The 17,965-nt window shown below is 43.3% G+C and overlaps 2 protein-coding genes across 2 annotated transcripts in view; both read right to left on the bottom strand.

Annotated features, from left to right (window-relative positions):
• The window catches only part of LOC307155283 (uncharacterized protein), a gene marked incomplete at its 3' end in the record, with an annotated part of 133,655 nt that overhangs the window by 42,630 nt on the left and 73,060 nt on the right, over positions 1-17,965 (bottom strand). The window lies entirely within an intron of this gene.
• The window catches only part of LOC307154863 (B-cadherin-like), a gene marked incomplete at its 5' end in the record, with an annotated part of 41,577 nt that continues 27,748 nt past the window's right edge, over positions 4,137-17,965 (bottom strand). The window contains 9 exons of the mRNA XM_079865032.1: positions 4,137-4,743; positions 4,859-5,083; positions 5,155-5,300; positions 6,714-6,958; positions 7,042-7,227; positions 7,317-7,445; positions 7,524-7,699; positions 7,808-7,952; positions 12,026-12,181. Coding sequence (XP_079721158.1) covers positions 4,505-4,743; positions 4,859-5,083; positions 5,155-5,300; positions 6,714-6,958; positions 7,042-7,227; positions 7,317-7,445; positions 7,524-7,699; positions 7,808-7,952; positions 12,026-12,181 — 1,647 coding nt within the window. The remainder of the gene's footprint in view (positions 4,744-4,858; positions 5,084-5,154; positions 5,301-6,713; positions 6,959-7,041; positions 7,228-7,316; positions 7,446-7,523; positions 7,700-7,807; positions 7,953-12,025; positions 12,182-17,965) is intronic.

Below are 17,965 nucleotides of genomic sequence, written 5' to 3'. Positions count from 1 at the left end.
CTACGACTACTTAATTTCCAAATATATATATATCTGAGGGGTCGCAATTGGATAAACAATTCCCTCTAACTAAATTCCCAAACTATCTAAACTTATCCCTAATCTTCGTACAGTTACTTGCAGCGGGTTTTTATACACTGCAAACCAGTGTTTGAAATGGCGACCGATTAACAAGTCACCATTACAAAACACGGACGTGTTCCCGAGACAACTGCTCTAGCTGCTTTCACCATACAAACATAACAAACTAAAATAAAAAAAGTTCGGAGCATCCCGTTAAGGATACCCCGCTAAACCTAAACAGGGAAAAGCATATCCAACAAGAAACCCCCCTCAAACATACAAACAGTAGTCAACACTTACCAATGCCAATCTCCCATGAAGTAGACCAACCCAATCACTATAATCCTCCACGAAATTTCAAAACTCAGTATTCAACGAACATTACTAAGAAAAAATACATATTTAACGAATCAATCATCAGATTAACGAAATCAACTCTTTAACCAAACAAATTTAACAAAATCCCGGACGAGCCCCCACATTTGTCACGACCGGCTCGAAGCCGTGGCAAATGAAATGGAGGACATAGTGATTGGTTTGCAAAAATAAAGATTTATTAACATAAATAGAAAAAATATAAGCAAGAAAACATGGTCATCTGTAATGTCTGTTAGGTGCATGAATGTAAAGGTATCAATCACAGAAAACGAAATACTAAACCAAATAACAAAAGCAAGTTTAACCCTAAAACAAACCCGAGCCAACTCAAAGTAACGCGGAGAAAGACCTCTCTCTCAACACTAGCCAGCCTAAACTTTTATAGAGGGATGAACAGGTGGACATCGTTCCCTTGATGAGTCTCCTAGCCACACCCACCAACCGGCCATAGCGGGGAAGAGTAGAGACTCGTCACACAGCCTAACCCTGCCTGAAGGATCATACCTTAACTACCACCCTGCATTACTCTAACACCCCTGAATGCAGTGAAAGGGGCGGGCCTTGGCCAACAACTCCATTTATAGGAGGAGGCTGAAATCAAGGGGAGGAAGCCTAACATATAATGAGTGCGGCAGCTATACTTAGCAGAACGCCTCCAATACCCCTAGCATAGCCTAGGCCAGCTACAGAGGCGGCCCGAGTGAGGGCCGACCTACAAGCATAGACCTACCTGAGGGCTCGGAGGAGCCACAGCCTACTAGATTGAGAGGCTGTGAAACACTCAACCTACTGAAACCTTAGAGCTCAGGGGAGCGAAATACTCAGGATATCCATGTCACAAACCGATAGGTAGGACATAAGATCTATCTGAAGCACCAGCGTCAGTCTAAACCTAAAGCAAAAAAGCTCTTCTTTTTTTTTTTTTTTTAGGAAGACCAACTACTCTACCCCTAGGTGGCCTCAGCACGGGAGCCAAATCTTTTTGAGCTTCTCCCTAAATCGTTCCAGCCACAAGCTGAGGGGGGGGGGGGGGGGGGGCTTCAGGGCCCTGAAGTCCAATACCTTACCTCATTGCTCCTCAAGGAATGACCCCCTAGGTCTATACAGGGAACAAGGTCTGTAGAGAAATACAAATCAGTGTTAGTATACACACAGAAAATTGTTTAAAAACCAACCAGTTCACCTGCGGCGTGCAGAGTGAAGACTCGCCAGATAGTTCTTTATGAACCTGGGGTCCATCACCTTACATGCCTGAAAGAGGCGCTCTCACCAACCAAGCCGAGGCGGGCCATCAGAACTCTGTTCTCATCATAGGCCCAGCCCCAGGCCTGGTGTAAGAAACGCCTGGGGGGTCGGGAAAAAGAGGAGAGGCTGGGATTGTACCACCCTCAAGGAGATGATCCATCACTAACGCTGTGATCGTTTGTACTTGATCACCTCCCTCAGATCCTTCTTTTTCCTGCGGGAGTCACGCCTCCTCTGTGACCTGCTCCTACATGGAGGGGGTGCACGAGAGGTGACACTAGCTCTCTGGCCCTGTCTACGGCCCTCAGGTCGTGAAGGGCCAGGCTCTCCCGCCTGTCTGGGCTCGGACCCGGATCTCAGCGGTATACAGGTCCTAAATGCTGCTGAGCGCGCCTTCGCCTCCCTGAACTTTCCGACCACCGCCTCCACGGAGGTGCCAAAAAGTTCAGAGGGCGAAACCGGTGCATCAAGGAGAAAGGCCTTCTCTTTCTCCCCGATGCCAGCCAGGTTCAACCACAGATGCCTCTCCGTGGCCACCATTGCCGCCATCGATCGACCGATCGAAGCGGCAGTCTGTTTAGTGGCCCGGAGAGCAAGATCTGTGGTGCGGCGCAGCTCAGCCACCGCCTCAGGGGACAGCCCTGCCCCCTGGTCGAGATCCCCCAGCAGGTCGGCCTGGTACGCCTGCAACACCGCCATAGTGTGCAGGGCAGCACCGGCCTGACCCGCTGCCGTGTATGCTCTGCCATTCAGACGCGCTGTGGTCTTGAGCGGTCTGGATGGCAGGGCTGGAGCACTCAGCGTCGACGCCCGCCCAGACACGAGATGGTTCGCAAACGTCTCGTCAATGGGCAGCATCGACACATACCCATACTCGCCGATCCCCTCAACATCAGCAAAACTAGCCCGCTGATGTCGGTGGATCCGAGCAGAGTATGGGTTCTTCCATGCCCTCTCGATCTCAGTATGGAGATCGGGAAGAAATGGAAGGCTCGCCTGAGCTGGTGGTCTATGGCCGGGGAGAAATCGATCGTCCAGCCTGCCACGAGCAACTTCTCCCCTAACGCGCCGCCATGGCAGTTGCAACCTGTCAGTGGCGCGTTCCATTACATCCAGCAGCTCAGCATACACGGGGCAGGGTGGCTGAGAGGATTCAGGGTCCACCTGAATGACCTCCTCATCATCCATCACCTGCCCGTCCTGAAGAGCACCTGTTGCAGGAATAGTCGGAGAAAAATCCTCTTCATCATCCACCTGCAACTCACCCTCGTCATCCGCCGAATCATCTGAGAGGTTAACACCCCTCTCAAGGCGATCGGCGAGATCCCTCTGGGAACCCCATGACGCGAGTCGCCGCTCTGCCTCAGCGCGAGCGGGACCTGAGCCACGAGGTACAGATGGGAAGCCCTCCTCACTCGAGAAGAGGGCTAGACGAGAGCGGAGCGTTTTCAAAGCAAAATGCTCACAGTTTGCACAGACCGCTCCCTCAAGAGCCGCCTGTGCGTGCTCTTTGCCCAGACATAGAACGCACAGTTCGTGTGTATCACCCGGCGTCAAATACCTTGGGCACGGATCTGCACACTTCCTGAAGCTTTCAGCCTTCTCCGTGCGTTTCATACTTCTTTGCCGACTTTTTTCCCAGCGATTATCAAACAGACAGTCCCTGAAGACGAAAAAGATGTTTGTCATGTTTGCAAGGCGCCCTTTTATACTTGCAGGTCGCACGTTAATCATTCACGTTAATGATTCACGGGCTGTCGCCGGTCATTATGATTGCCGTGATTTGATAGTGATTTCAGACACCTGTCACGCCTGAGGCGTTCCCCAAAGCGTCATTCGACGCAGTGCGAGTTCCCTTTCGAAAGGGAACCCTCTGTAAACCTCTGGTGATTTTTGACATCTTTTTAAGTTTTATTAAAGAATACATTAGTGTGCTGTATTCTTTATTCACAGTAAAAATAATAATACTTAAATTAGAACTGGGTCAGTTTAAGTGCTGCAATTGGCCAGAGTACTGTGTTTTCCTTCTCTATATAGTCCATAATTGGTTACTGTGATTTTCTAGTGATTTTCTACAGGACAGTGATTGATTACTGTGATTTTTTGTGAAACACACACACTAACACACATACTCACACACGCACGCACACACACAAACAAACACACACACGCACAGACACACACGCACAGACACACACGCACACACCCACACTCACACGCACACACACACACACACACTTTGAACATTGGTGTAATTACCAAATTGCTTAAACTCTAACAAAGATTTATTATATTTGGTTATCTGTTTTGGAAATTGCAAATCAGTTCTATAAAAGCTTTATTTTCAGTATAGATGTACTAAACAAATCACTGATTCAACATTCCATGATTAAACATTCAATCTGTTGGATTAATTGACAGATGTATTCAAATAAACAAAAACAGATGTAAATTAGAAAGTTTAATGTTCATAACATTATGAAAGGTTATTGCTTTATAAGAAAGGTAAATAAAGAATAAACTTATGAAAAAATTGTTAAAAAGTTAAATTGAAATTTTGGATCTTGTAATAAGTCAACAGAAAATGTTGAGAAATGTTTAAAAAACAGTACATATATGATGATCTGTTGTAAGCTTTTATAATGTGAAAACCAATTGTGAAAATAAATACAATAAAAAAATGTAAATATAATAAACCATATGGCTGTACATTATCCTTTAGATAACAATGATTACAGCAACGTTAAGATTACATAGATATAATGTAAAATAATGGTCAGTAAATGTAAAAATTAATTACGAATAAATTGTTAATGAATTAAAAGGATGTAAAAGACAAACATAACATGAGCGATGCTAGCAATAGACAGAATGTATTGCTTGCTAGGCAAGAAGCGTTGTCACGGTCACTACATTGCAGTGGTTCTCCTTCACAGTCACACACAGTTGCTTGAATGGTGTTTTCCTGATCCATCCCACCCTGATCAATAACTTTCAGGACAACATTGTAGTCACCCTTCTCCAATGCAGACTTTGGTGTCAGAAAGACACCAGTTGCTAAAATGGGAACATTATAATAGTTAGACATGTATACCAAGCCAGCCAGATATTTCAATGTGTAACAAATGAAAAATAAGATTAATATCTCTTTAAAACATTAGTAATTGCTCACATGTGCCATTCATCGAGGTGGACCAATTTTTACTGGTTTCTCCGTAGGTCTCAACTCTAAAGGGATCAGCGAAAGGAGGTCCATCTTTGTCCGTTATAGAGAGAAGCACTGGGGCTGAACCACGATTGCATATTTGTATAATCCTGTCACTGATGACAGGAGCGTTGTCATTTACATCCTCCAATTCAATTACCAGGGTTCCTGTGCCAGTTGCTGGAGCTTCACCTGCACACAAGCACAGACATCAGAAAAAGGCCAGCAAGAATTCTCCTCTTAAAAAAGGAAACACATATTACCATCATTATCCAACGCCCAAATGATAGCTCTGTATTTGCCATCTTTGACAACGGGAGATTCTCTATCCATGAGGCTCTTGACTTTAATAACTCCAGTGTCTGGAGTAACACTCAGCCAGCCGGCAGGATCAGTGCCAATTTTATACCTGGAAGGAACCAAACATACAGGTTAAAACTAGAAATGTTCAGCAAGAACAACTTAAAGGGATAGTTCACTTTGAAATTAAATTTTGGTATGTTTTAGCTTACCTGAAGGGCATCCAAGATGTAGGTGTCTTTTTTTCCGCAGTAGTTTCAATTTTGATATTTTTAGGTCAAACCGTTCTTGTCTGTTAGTCATTTCATGCAGGTATATGGATACTGACTCAAAGAGCTTGCACAAAGTCCAAAATAAAACAGTTCCCCATCGTCCAAATTAAACAATTCCCCATCGTAAGTACACATTGATGGCCTAAGACACGAAACGAGCGGTTTGTATGAGAAAACGAACAGTATTTATATAGTTTTTAGCTCTTATAACACAGCCGCGTCCAAATGATCTGAGGGCTCGGCGGGTATAGATATATACACTAGATGTCGCCTTGGTTACTGCAGTTCATTGGAACGAAACCGTAGCCAAGCGACATCTAGTGTATATATCTATACCCGCCCTTGGGCAGGTATAGATATATACACTAGATGTCGCCTTCGCTACTGCAGTTCATTGGAACGGAACCGTAGCCAAGGCGACATCTAGTATATCTATACCCGCCGAGCCCTCAGATCATTTGGACGCGGCTGTGTTATAAGAGCTAAAAACTATATAAATACTGTTCGTTTTCTCACACAAACCGCTCGTTTCGTGTCTTAGGCCATCAATGTGTACTTACGATGGGGAATTGTTTAATTTGGACGATGGGGAACTGTTTTATTTTGGACTTTGTGCAAGCTCTTTGAGTCAGTATCCATATACCTGCATGAAATGACTAACAGACAAGAACGGTTTGACCTAAAAATATCAAAATTGAAACTACTGCGGAAAAAAAGACACCTACATCTTGGATGCCCTTCAGGTAAGCTAAAACATACCAAAATTTAATTTCAAAGTGAACTATCCCTTTAAGTCTTGCCTGGTGGTTTAAAAACATTTGAAGTTCAAAGGATATACAGGCATGCTATGATTTGAATTCTGCGTATGAGAGATTTGACATTGGAAGGGAAAAAGGCCTTGATAGGTAGACAGTTGCTAAGGTGGTTCTCAGACAGCAACACAGTGTCGGCACAGACCCGGCTCACATCTGTGGAATCCTCATGCACCAAATGCCGGATCGGGGCAGACACTATCTTGCTGTCTGGATTCTTAGTGGTTACTAGTGCTAGAGAGGCTGTTTGACCAAAAAAAAAACAAAAAAAAACAAAAAAACAAAAAAAAAAAACATTAATAATGAAGTCCATCAATGGAAGACTATGGGATTGCTATTGTTTTACAAGATTTAAATCTCTAGAGAAATCAGTGAAAATTTTCAAATGGAATAATTAAAATGGTTTGATTGTCTTGGAGGGGAAAAAATATTTCTTACTTTATATTCTGTGGTTTTCCAATGTCTGGATCAGTGGCTTTATAAGTAACCAATTCACTATCAACTGGTGAATCTTCAGGTTTGAAGATAACCTTCTCCTTTGGATTAAACTCCGGAGGCTCATTAACATCAATTACATTCACAGTGACTGTGGCAGTGGAAGTGGGCAAAGAACCGACAAATGGATCATCGTTCTCAACAATCACAGTCAGAATGAATTGCTTGTTCTCCTCAAAGTCCAGGGGCTGAATGGAAAAGAAAGCATCTTTTACTAAAGGAACATCATCACAACCATTGCCTGTGAAAACACATGAGCAACACACAGTACCTTTACAGTGGTGATGATGCCCTCTAGCTGGCTGGGTCCAGTACTGACACTGAAAAACCCACTCTTGTCACCGCTAATAATCTTATATTTGGTTGACCAGGCAGGATATCCAGGTTCATCTCCATCAGTAACTGTAAGTCTGGCCACTTCAGCCCCTACTTTATTCTCTGGGACAGATACAGTGTGCTAAAAAATAGAGATGTATGGTGTACATAAGTACAAATAAAGTTGTAACACTTATATTATAATATTCTGAATGTATTAATATATATTACCGTGGTTTGCTCAAACTGAGGTGCGTTATCATTGCTGTCAGTCACAGTAATAACAGCTGTGCCAGTGGTTACATAACCTTCTCCAGCCCTGTCAGTAGCCATAATTAACACAGTATATCTGGAATATGTCTGAAAAAAATATGTTTTCAGGTGAGTTTGTTTACATTAAATCATTCACCAATGTGAGATCCATTCATCATTTCTCACCTCTTTGTCCAAGCCTAAAGCATTCACACGAATTCCTCCAGTAACAGGGTTGATTGTAAACAGGTTTGGTTTTGGCAATTCTGGATCTTGCTTGATGATTGAGTAACTGATAACACCATTGTTAGTATTCTCAGTATCATCTGCATCAGTGGCTGTGACTGTCATAAACTCATGACCTTCAGTGAGAGAAGAAGAAAGACTGATTCGGTGAAACTGAAGAGGCATTTGAAAAAGAAAAAAACTGCTAAAAAACATTTTATTGAGAAACTGCATCATACACCTACCTATATCAGAAGCTTCAGGAACATTTCCATTGAATGGATTTTGAGTAAATACAGGCTTATTATCATTTACGTCCATCACATTTACAATAATTTCCATTGGCGTTTCTACAATATTCACATCAACTCCAGTCGCATGAACTACAAGCTAAAGACAGGAGAAGAAATACAGGCATGTTAAGAGACAAATATCTGAGGCTGTTTGAAAACCCAAATAAATTATAGTTGTATTTTTTTATTCCATCTTTGACACATATATTTGCAAGTGTAGTTATGACTTTTTTTTTTTTGTTAAAATACAAATTACAAAAAATGTATAGTCTCTTTAAATATGAAAAGTAAATTGTGTGTCAAGCTATTTCACCCATCAATCCTCATCTATCATCATAATAAAAGCTGCAACATTAGTCCATTTTGACCTAATTGATCAATGGATAATCTCGTGTTTGATCTTTAATTACACACTTTTTATTTTGTCTTTAACATTTCAAGTAAAACACAGAATATGAGTTAAATTATTATTATTAAAATTAAAAACATGTTTAAATTCATAGTGACAGATATTCTGTTTCGCTCCCGTTTGTATCCTACCAAGTGACAATTGACCTTTCGCCGGCCCCTCCCCCAAAACGGCCATTGTCCAATCACACATCATAGCAACCGTTACTATGTGAGCAGGTCCGACAAACATTAGCAAGATGGTGAAGCGTGCGCCCATGGCGTTTGTAAATCGGACACTACATACCCCGAGAGATTGTCTGGAGGAGCTGTGGTCTTTCCATTCCCAAAGCCGAAAACACAACGTGAGCGGTGCCTACAATGGATAAAACAGTGTGGACGGCCCCAATCCCAGTTAAATGTGTCGAACATTACGAAGCATAAATACGTCTGCTGGCTGTGGTATCAATGGCTACTTAAAGTTTTTTTTGTTTTGTTTTTCTGATCTGAAAAACTATCCTATCTGTAACTCAAAAAACATAATATTGTCTGAACCGCGAGTTTTATGATCCGTTGCCCCACTAATAAATATTATGGTCTCAACCGCGATTTTTGTGATCTGTTGTCCCCCTAATAAATATTATGGTAAGTGCATTATGAAAGACAATCAATGAAAGTTATTTAGATGCAAATTAAGGCTATGTCTGGTTAAACAGTTATTGTGTGATTTCGTTTATTGTGCTTTGTCAACTTGAAGCATGAATTTGAGAAAGAAAATCATTTTTGGAAGAAAATGCACCACATACTTTTGTCAATGATATAACGTTAGGCCTAAGTTATAGCTAAAATATTGTAAAAGCTTTCAGTTCACCTGCCTAATTGTAGTTGAAAAGTCAAATTAAGCTTGATTAATGATATACTGTGACTGATCAAATAAACTACAGCATCGGGAACTCCCATGTGTTTTGCAGCATTTAAAATTTTAGTCATAGTGTTATGCGAAAAAACACACATAAGAAATTATTGCTGACAGCACTTTTATTTTCAGAGACAGCTTTTTCTTTCACACAAAAACACAACAGTAAGTGTCTTACAATGCTTTTAAACACTTGTTTCCTTGTTCTTTGTCATAATCACAAATGATGTGTATGAACACCGGTAAGCATTAGCCTCGATAGAGACGTAGATAGTAGTCGTGTCTCCTTCATTGCGTATTTTTATATTATAATATATCCCTCCACTGCATACTGTAACCCTTTTTGCCTCAATCTGGAGGATATCGCGGAGGTATTGCTCCAAAAAAGGTCACTGACACGCACGGGTATACCTTTTTCCGTCATGGCAATCTGTCGCGCTGGTCGTGTTTGACCATTTGTTTGTCGGACGTAGCAACAGTAACTAAGGGGGGCGGGGCTCGGCGAAAGGTCAATTGACCTTTCGCCGAGCCCCGCCCCCCTTAGTTACTGTTGCTACGTCCGACAAACAAATGGTCAAACACGACCAGCGCGACAGATTGCCATGACGGAAAAGGGTATACCCGTGCGTGTTTTTGGAGCAATACCTCCGCGATATCCTCCAGATTGAGGCAAAAAGGGTTACAGTATGCAGTGGAGGGATATAATATAATATAAAAATACGCAATGAAGGAGACACGACTACTATCTACGTCTCTATCGAGGCTAATGCTTAACGTTACCGGTGTTCATACACATCATTTGTGATTATGACAAAGAACAAGGAAACAAGTGTTTAAAAGCATTGTAAGACACTTACTGTTGTGTTTTTGTGTGAAAGAAAAAACTGTCTCTGAAAATAAAAGTGCTGTCAGCAATAATTTCTTATGTGTGTTTTTTCGCATAACACTATGACTAAAATTTTAAATGCTGCAAAACACATGGGAGTTATATTCCCGATGCTGTAGTTTATTTGATCAGTCACTATATCTTTAATCAAGCTTAATTTGACTTTTCAACTACAATTAGGCAGTGAACTGAAAGCTTTTACAATCTTTTAGCTATAACTTAGGCCTATATCATGACAAAAGTATGTGGTGCATTTTCTTCAAAAAATAATTTTCTTTCTCAAATTCATGCTTCAAGTTGACAAAGCACAATAAACGAAATCACACAATAACTGTTTAACCAGACATAGCCTTAATTTGCATCTAAATAACTTTCATTGATTGTCTTTCATAATGCACTTACCATAATATTTATTAGGGGGACAACAGATCACAAAAATCGCGGTTGAGACCATAATATTTATTAGTGGGGCAACGGATCATAAAACTCGCGGTTCAGACAATATTATGTTTTTTGAGTTACAGATAGGATCGTTTTTCAGATCAGAAAAACAAAACAAAAAAACCTTTAAGTAGCCATCGATACCACAGCCAGCAGACGTATTTATGCTTCGTAATGTTCAACACATTTAACTGGGATTGGGGCCGTCCACACTGTTTTATCCATTGTAGGCACCGCTCACGTTGTGTTTTCGGCTTTGGGAATGGAAAGAACATAACTCCTCCAGACAATCTCTCGGGGTATGTAACTTGTTAGTGTCAGATTTACAAACGCCATGCGCGCACGCTTCACCATCTTGCTAATGTTTGTCGGACCTGCTCACATAGTAACGGTTGCTATGATGTGTGATTGGACAATGGCCGTTTTGGGGGAGGGGCCGGCGAAAGGTCAATTGTTTTTCAATTTTATTGAAACATGCATTGATTAATTGCAGGTAATATGAGTTCTGTATGTTTCAGAGATCATTGTTTGTTTTTGTGTTTCAGTTTTTCCTGTGAGACAGAAACTTTTTCTTTTTTTTTGCACTTCAACCATTTGCTATATGAAAAAGCACTGTGCATCCTTTTTAACCAAAGATTTTCTTTTACCCTCCTTTAACTACAGTAAACCGTCATCAGTTGATGCAAACAAAGAGTGTGCTTTCATCAGGAAAATTTGTTTTTTTGTTTATTTATTTACCAGTGTCAGTAGTTTGGATGGCTTCACACTGCAGTTTTACACTGTAACAGTGTTGGCCGAGGCATTCTCTGAATTCCCCTGTTTACTGATGTTGTGTGTATCTTTCCCTTAACTTGATTGCGCTGCAGAGCTGTCTTTTCACACCCCAATGGGAAGTGCTGCATTTCTGCGACAGCTATATTTAACCTTTATATCCTTGTGCACCCTTCTGGTTATTTAATGCGTTACATGCGAGAGAGCGTGTGAGCTCCTGCCTCTATCGCATGTAATGCATTCAATAACTTCTACATGCTTCTATTAAATAACTGCAAACTTCTTGATGTTGAAGTTTTTGCTGGTAAGGTGGATTTAGATAAAAAAAAAAAAAAAATCATAATTTAGTGCATCTGCTGATTTCAGCAAATCTGAAGAAGAGATCACATATTCGAAGATTTTACGAGCATTGACAAGACACAAATGATTTACAATATGAAATGTGTCATATGTTTTAATGCACTTTTTCTACACACAAAAAGACATGGTTACAGCTGTGAACTTACATCTTAGTACCAAAGTCATCTCTATAGGAACCCTTTCATAAATAAAATTCTAGACTATCACTTTACATGCAGATTCATTTCTAGTCATATATCTATAATCTAATAATCTTACTGAACACTCTTTAAGACAACTCCTGGGCCTTTTTATCTGATTCTTTATACTTTTTATACTTATACTTTATACTTTATTTTATTTTATTTTATTTTATTTTTTAAGTACGAGCAGACAATCCAATGCTGAAATACACTAAAAATCAACTTACTCTGTATGAAGCTTTTCTTTCTCTGTCAAGTGGTCGAGTCACATACAGATTCCCTGATAATCTGTCTATAGTAAAAGTCCCCTTAGGCTCCAGATCCGCTCCTTCACCTGTGATACTGTATTCCATCTGAGGTTCCTTAGAATAGTCCGACTTTATCTAAATACAGAAAGCAATAAGATACAATAATAAAAGATGTCAATAACAGACAAACCTCTTTCTTGTTCATCTAATTTTGAACTTTCCCTTCATTACTCTCACCTTGACCAGTTTCTCTGGGAAAGGACCTCTGCCATTCTCATATAGAGTGAATGGAGGAATAACCAAACCTCTCTTTGCTCTCTTCAGACCCGAAGACGACTTTGGAAACATCAGAACCAGATCATCAGAGGGAGATTCCATCTGAAAATGTTAGTAAAAGACAATGAGCAACAAAACATTTTTGTTTACAATTAAACACAGCACACAAACCATCAAATATTTGTCATATTCTGTGATTGTTTCTGAAGAGCGCAGTTTTGGTGACGTACAGGAGTCATACAGTAAGCGTGTGAGAGTCTGTTATATTAATGCACAAACAACAAACTGTGTATGTGTGCTCTCGATCACCGATCGCATGCTGCATTTCTGTACAGACACATTTCAGTTTACACACACACTCAGGATAATGTTTGCTCTGTTTAGTAATTGTACGTTTATGCAGTCACGTCAAGGTGGTTGATTTAGGAGTTCCCTTTCGAGAGGTCTCTCATATTGCGTAAGGCTAGCTTACGCTATGGAAAAACTCCTTTTCTCAAGAATATTGAAGCCAAATTTTTAAAACGCAGTGCAGCTGCACGGCATACACAGATGAACTGTGAGTACGGTCATTGGCTGTGCTGCGGCAACTGCACGAACTTATGGCGAGGTGGCTCAGACGCGCGAACCAATCAGGGCACCTTGCGCCCTAGCACGTCAGAGCTCGCCAGAATGGGCGTGGCCAGAGGCTATAAAGCGCCATTCCCGCCAGGAATTCTCAGATTTTATCTCCTTCAGCAAACTCACCACTTCGCTGATCTCTGGATAAGAAGCCTTCTCGCCGCCGTCGAAAAGCCTTCAGCGGAACAAGCCACCTGCGTTGCAGTTCTGAGGACGCCGACTTTCCTGGTTTTTCAACTGGATGCCGTCTTCAGCCCGCTGTTCTGCTGTCCCATCCGGCGCGCTATATATCCTTTTAACGCATTAGTGTGTTCGCCGTTGTGTCACACTTTTTGAAGAGCAAATTTGAGGCGTTGTTGCAAATGCCTCGAACCACCACGCCTCGTGCAGAGGCTCTCTCTTCGGCGGAGACCATCACGTCCTCTGCGCTTCCTGTCTGGGCCGTGACCATGCAGAAGCTGCACTTGCTAAGGGCGGCTGTCCTGAGTGTGACGAGATGGATCTCCCCACCCTGCGGGCTCGACTGGCTGGTTTTGCCGATGACGACCCCGCTTCCCGCTCTCTCTCCCTTTGCTTGAGCCGCGCAAAAGAAGCGCTGCGCACAAAGGATGTCAGAGCGGACGGACACGAGCGATGTTCACGCCCGCGGCTAGCTCTCTTTACATTCAAGAGAGCTACCCCACCCTCGCGCCCCGTTCGCACGTCATGCAGGGACCTCTCGAGCTCTCTGCATGACCTAGATGGACACTGTGAGTGAGTTTTCAAAACTGCGTCACTCACCAGCGAAAGGAAGAAAGAGAGTGTTTTAGTCCCGCCGAGGCCGGACCAACCTCCATTTCTCACACATTTCCCAGTCCCCTCTTTAGTTCGGGCGGATGAAAATGTCAATATTGCAGCAAATGAGCCTGTTATAAAACATGCACACCTGTAAACAAATGCTGTTTTACAGGCGACACAAAACATGCTGCTCTCTTCTCTGTTCGCACTAAGTTTAAGCTTACATCATTTCCCCCTTTGGCTCAGTGGTGAAATCTAAGGCTTTCGCGCCAGAGACCCATGTTCGAACCCCGGCTCTGGCGGCAGATGAAAATGATGCTGCTCTCTTCACTGCGCTCGCGGCCAGCTTTCTTACGTACAGAAAGCTACCCCGCCCCTCGCGCCCTCCCGTTCACACGACGGGGTTCGAGTATTGATCAGCGTTCAAAAACAGATGAGCCCACGCCGGCCCCATCCCCGCGTGACTCACATTTTACAGAGACAGACTTTATTCTCCTGTGCTTATTCACACCCTTTCTGTGGCTCAGTGGTGGAATCTGAGACTTTTGTGCCAGAGACCCGAGTTTAAATCTCGGCTGTGATGAATCATTTCACCAAAGCGAACAAGCTCACGCCGGCCCCACCCTTGCGTGACTCATTCTCTTTGGCAGCATCCGAAGACGGGGTTGGTCGGGCTCAACTTTGACCCCGCCTCCCATCTAATCCCATCATAAGTATGATTGGATGAAGCATGGCCAGCTTAGTCATGTTAAAGAGCCATCTCTGGCTTCCTACAATGGGTAGTGAATGTATGCTAGTCTACTGTAATGTATGCTCCCCTGCAAACATACGCTGTTCCAACAGCGACTCTAATGAAGAAAGAGCGCTTTCTAGCTTTTTCCGGCACTGGAGGTATAATAAATGTAGGTTGTGTGCCCACTATAAAGTACGCACCCCTGCACATAATCACTAAGAATCTCAAACATTCCCCAGTCCCCTCTTCTCAGGCGGCTGGAAATGTCGATAATGCAGTCAATGGGCCTGTTACAAAACACGCTCACCTGCAAATAGGCGCCATTTGTACAGCGACGCAAATAAAGCATAAAAATAGCTCTTTTCTGTCTGTGTCATATGTAGGTCACATGTCCACTACAAAGTACGCACCCCTTCACACAAGCACTGTTCCCACAGTTTCAAACTTCTCCCAGCTTACACTGGAAGTTTAACCAATGTAGCGCGCATACCTACTGTGAAGTATGCACCCCTACACACAGACACTACCAACACTGTATTAACTCTCCCCCAGCCAGTGTGGGAGAGACAATAAATGTAGATTGTGTGCCCACTGTAAAGTACGCACCCCTACACATAAAAACTGTTCCCACATCAGTTTTCCCTCTTGCTCAGGCTGGAGACGTGAGACTGTTCACACAGCATTAAAAGCTCAAGACGGCTGGATGGCCGGGTCCCTATTTCACAGCGACCCGTCTCCAGTCTTCATTCAACCCCTAGCTATGCGGGCCAAGGCCTGGGAGGCGGTGTAACAGAATGGGTGTTGAACATAATAAAACGAGTGTTACGACCTTTGATGTAAATTTGTTGTCTAGAAATTTTAAAAGGAGTAACATTGAGATAACCAAAAGAAAGGAACTTGGGTAGGTGGCAAGAGAAACACAAGACCATCAAATTAGCGCCGCAAAAGATTTATTGCTCCCAAAACCAGGAATATATTTACAAACACTTAAGAAAACAAAATAACAGACAATAAGAAATTATGTAACCAAGACAAACGGAAGAGGGAACTGAAAGTGGCACTAGAAAATCAAAGAAATAAATAAAACAAAAATAGCCCCCACTTGTCTCCTCCCGGACCTCTAAATAAGAAAACAAAATATGAAAAGAAAAGTCTTCAGCGCGAATGCGCCCTGAACTTACTCTAACTAAAAAACACACAAAAATACATGTTTAGCGCACTTCTCTATACTAGTGTATCTAATACATCAAAACTCCTAAGTGCAAGATATGTATGTCACGTGACTTACTAAGCTGTTCCACATCTCCGTTGTCTGAAAGTCGGCAGTTAGTTTAAGTGGAGCTTCAGCGGGCTAAAAGTGTCGAAGACACTCGTTCAACAAGAACACAAATGTCACCAATGACAACTTTTACACAGATCATTCCAACAACTCTCACAGAAGTCTCGTAAGCTTTTAAAATAGCAGCAGAACACAGACAAACAACACAACCAGTGACACGCCAAGTCAAACAGCTGACTCCTCCAGCTGCCGCTTCAGTTTTAAATGCATCGGAGCAGATCGTGATTGGCGGAGATCCCACGACGTCACAATCGACCAACGATGATTGACAGGCACATCCACCAATAGTGTTCCGAAAGTAGGCGGTACCTAGGAGTACTAAAAGTGACAGGAAGAACATACACAATGCAAACAGTGTACAGTTCGTAACAACGAGGCTACTCGCTACAGTTTGCTCGCAGACCCCCGCACTTTTCAGCCGTGTTCAAATGAAAGTGAGAAAGGACGTTGCCCACATTCTTCGCACCGAGGTGCTCAAACTGTAAAAAAAGGGAGCTGTCGAACCAGTTTCCCCCTCACAAAGTGAGTCGGGCTTTTACAGTCACTACTTCCTCGTTCCGAAGAAGGATCGCGGTCTCAGACCCATCCTAGATCTCAGGCACCTGAACAAAGCACTGACGACGCGTCATAAATCGCCAGGGCAGTCTCAGGTGGAACAACCTGCACGCCATGGCCAAGAGCCTCCTTCTATGGGCTCACCACAATCTGTGCTCGCTCAGAGCAGTGCACGTGCCAGGCATTCTGACCCAGGGTGCAGATATGTTATCCAGAGACAATGTTCCCCCAGGGGAATGGTCTCTTCACCCTCAGACGGTTCAGATGATATGGAGCATCTTCGGCGAGGCAGAGGTCGACCTCTTCGCCTCAGAAGACAACGCTCATTGTTGAACATTTTTCTCAAAGAGAAAGGACGCGCTTGCCCACGAATGGCTGAACCGTCCGCTATATATACATTTCCTCCGGTCACGATGCTACCACAGGTCATCAAATGGATCAGGGAAAGCTAGTGTGCAATGCTACTAATTGTCCCCCTCTGGAAGACCCAGTTATGGTTCTCCGAGTTGACAAAGCTGCTGGAAACAGCCCCATGGCCAATTACGCTGAGGAGAGATCTCCTCACACAGGCAAACGAGAAAATCTGGCATCCCCGTCCCGACTTCTGGGCCCTTCATGTATGGCCCCTCAACGGGTACCCGGGTGTCTCCCGGATAGGGTGCTAAAGACCATCACTGAAGCGAGAGCGCCCTCAACTAGGCGCCTCTATGCTCAGAAATGGAAGGTGTTCTCTGGCTGGTGCGCAGCATGGAGGCTAAACCCTCTGCAACCCCCCTCTGTGCCTATCTGGGAGCTCTCCATGGTCCTGGAAGCATTAAAAGGGGCCCCGTTTGAGCCACTTCGGTCTGCGGACCAAAAGCACCTCTCGCTCAAAGAGTGGGTGATTTAAAAGCGCTATCAATAAGCGCATCCTGCCTTGAGTTTGGGCTTAACGATTCCAGAGTCGTCCTCATGCCAAAGCATGGTTATATTCAGACAGTCAGAACAGCTGTTCATATGCTTTGGCGGCCGCACCAAGGGGCTCGTCATCTCAAAGCAAAGATTATCGCGCTGGATAGTTGAGCTATCACGCTGGCTTATCAGTCTAAGGGCCTTCATTGCTCCTTAGGCGTCAGAGCTCATTCCACGAGAGGCATGGCCTTGTCTTGGGGTTGGTCAAGTGGAATACCCATTGAAGATATCTGTGCGGCGGCCAGCTGGGCCTTGCCGTCCACATTTATGAGGTTTTATAACCTGGAAGTTCCCGCTTTGCAAGTGAGGGTTCTTTCAATACAAAATGTGTAAGCACAAACCCCCTACACTGTGGGCCCGATACATATCCAATCCTGGTTAATTCCGAACTACGGTTCTCTTATATATACATTATTATATACATTAAGAGTTTGGCCCTCTTTAGGCCCATTCCTTTTTATGCCTAAATGAAGCCCGTCACTGACCGGCTTATTGGGTTCAAACTTTTTTACAGCCTCGGGCATCTCGCCTCGGGATACTGTATGGAGCGAAGTTAAGCACGCACAGCGTTTTGAAGGGGGTTCCCATAGCGTAAGCTAGTCTTACGCAATACGAGAGACCTCTTGAAAGGGAACGTCTCGGTTACTAACGTAATCTTGGTTCCCTGAGA

The sequence above is a fragment of the Squalius cephalus genome, assembly GCF_949319135.1.
Source record: "Squalius cephalus genome assembly, chromosome: 3".
Taxonomy (NCBI): Eukaryota; Metazoa; Chordata; class Actinopteri; order Cypriniformes; family Leuciscidae; genus Squalius; species Squalius cephalus.
This window is presented reverse-complemented; position numbering and strand designations above follow the sequence as displayed.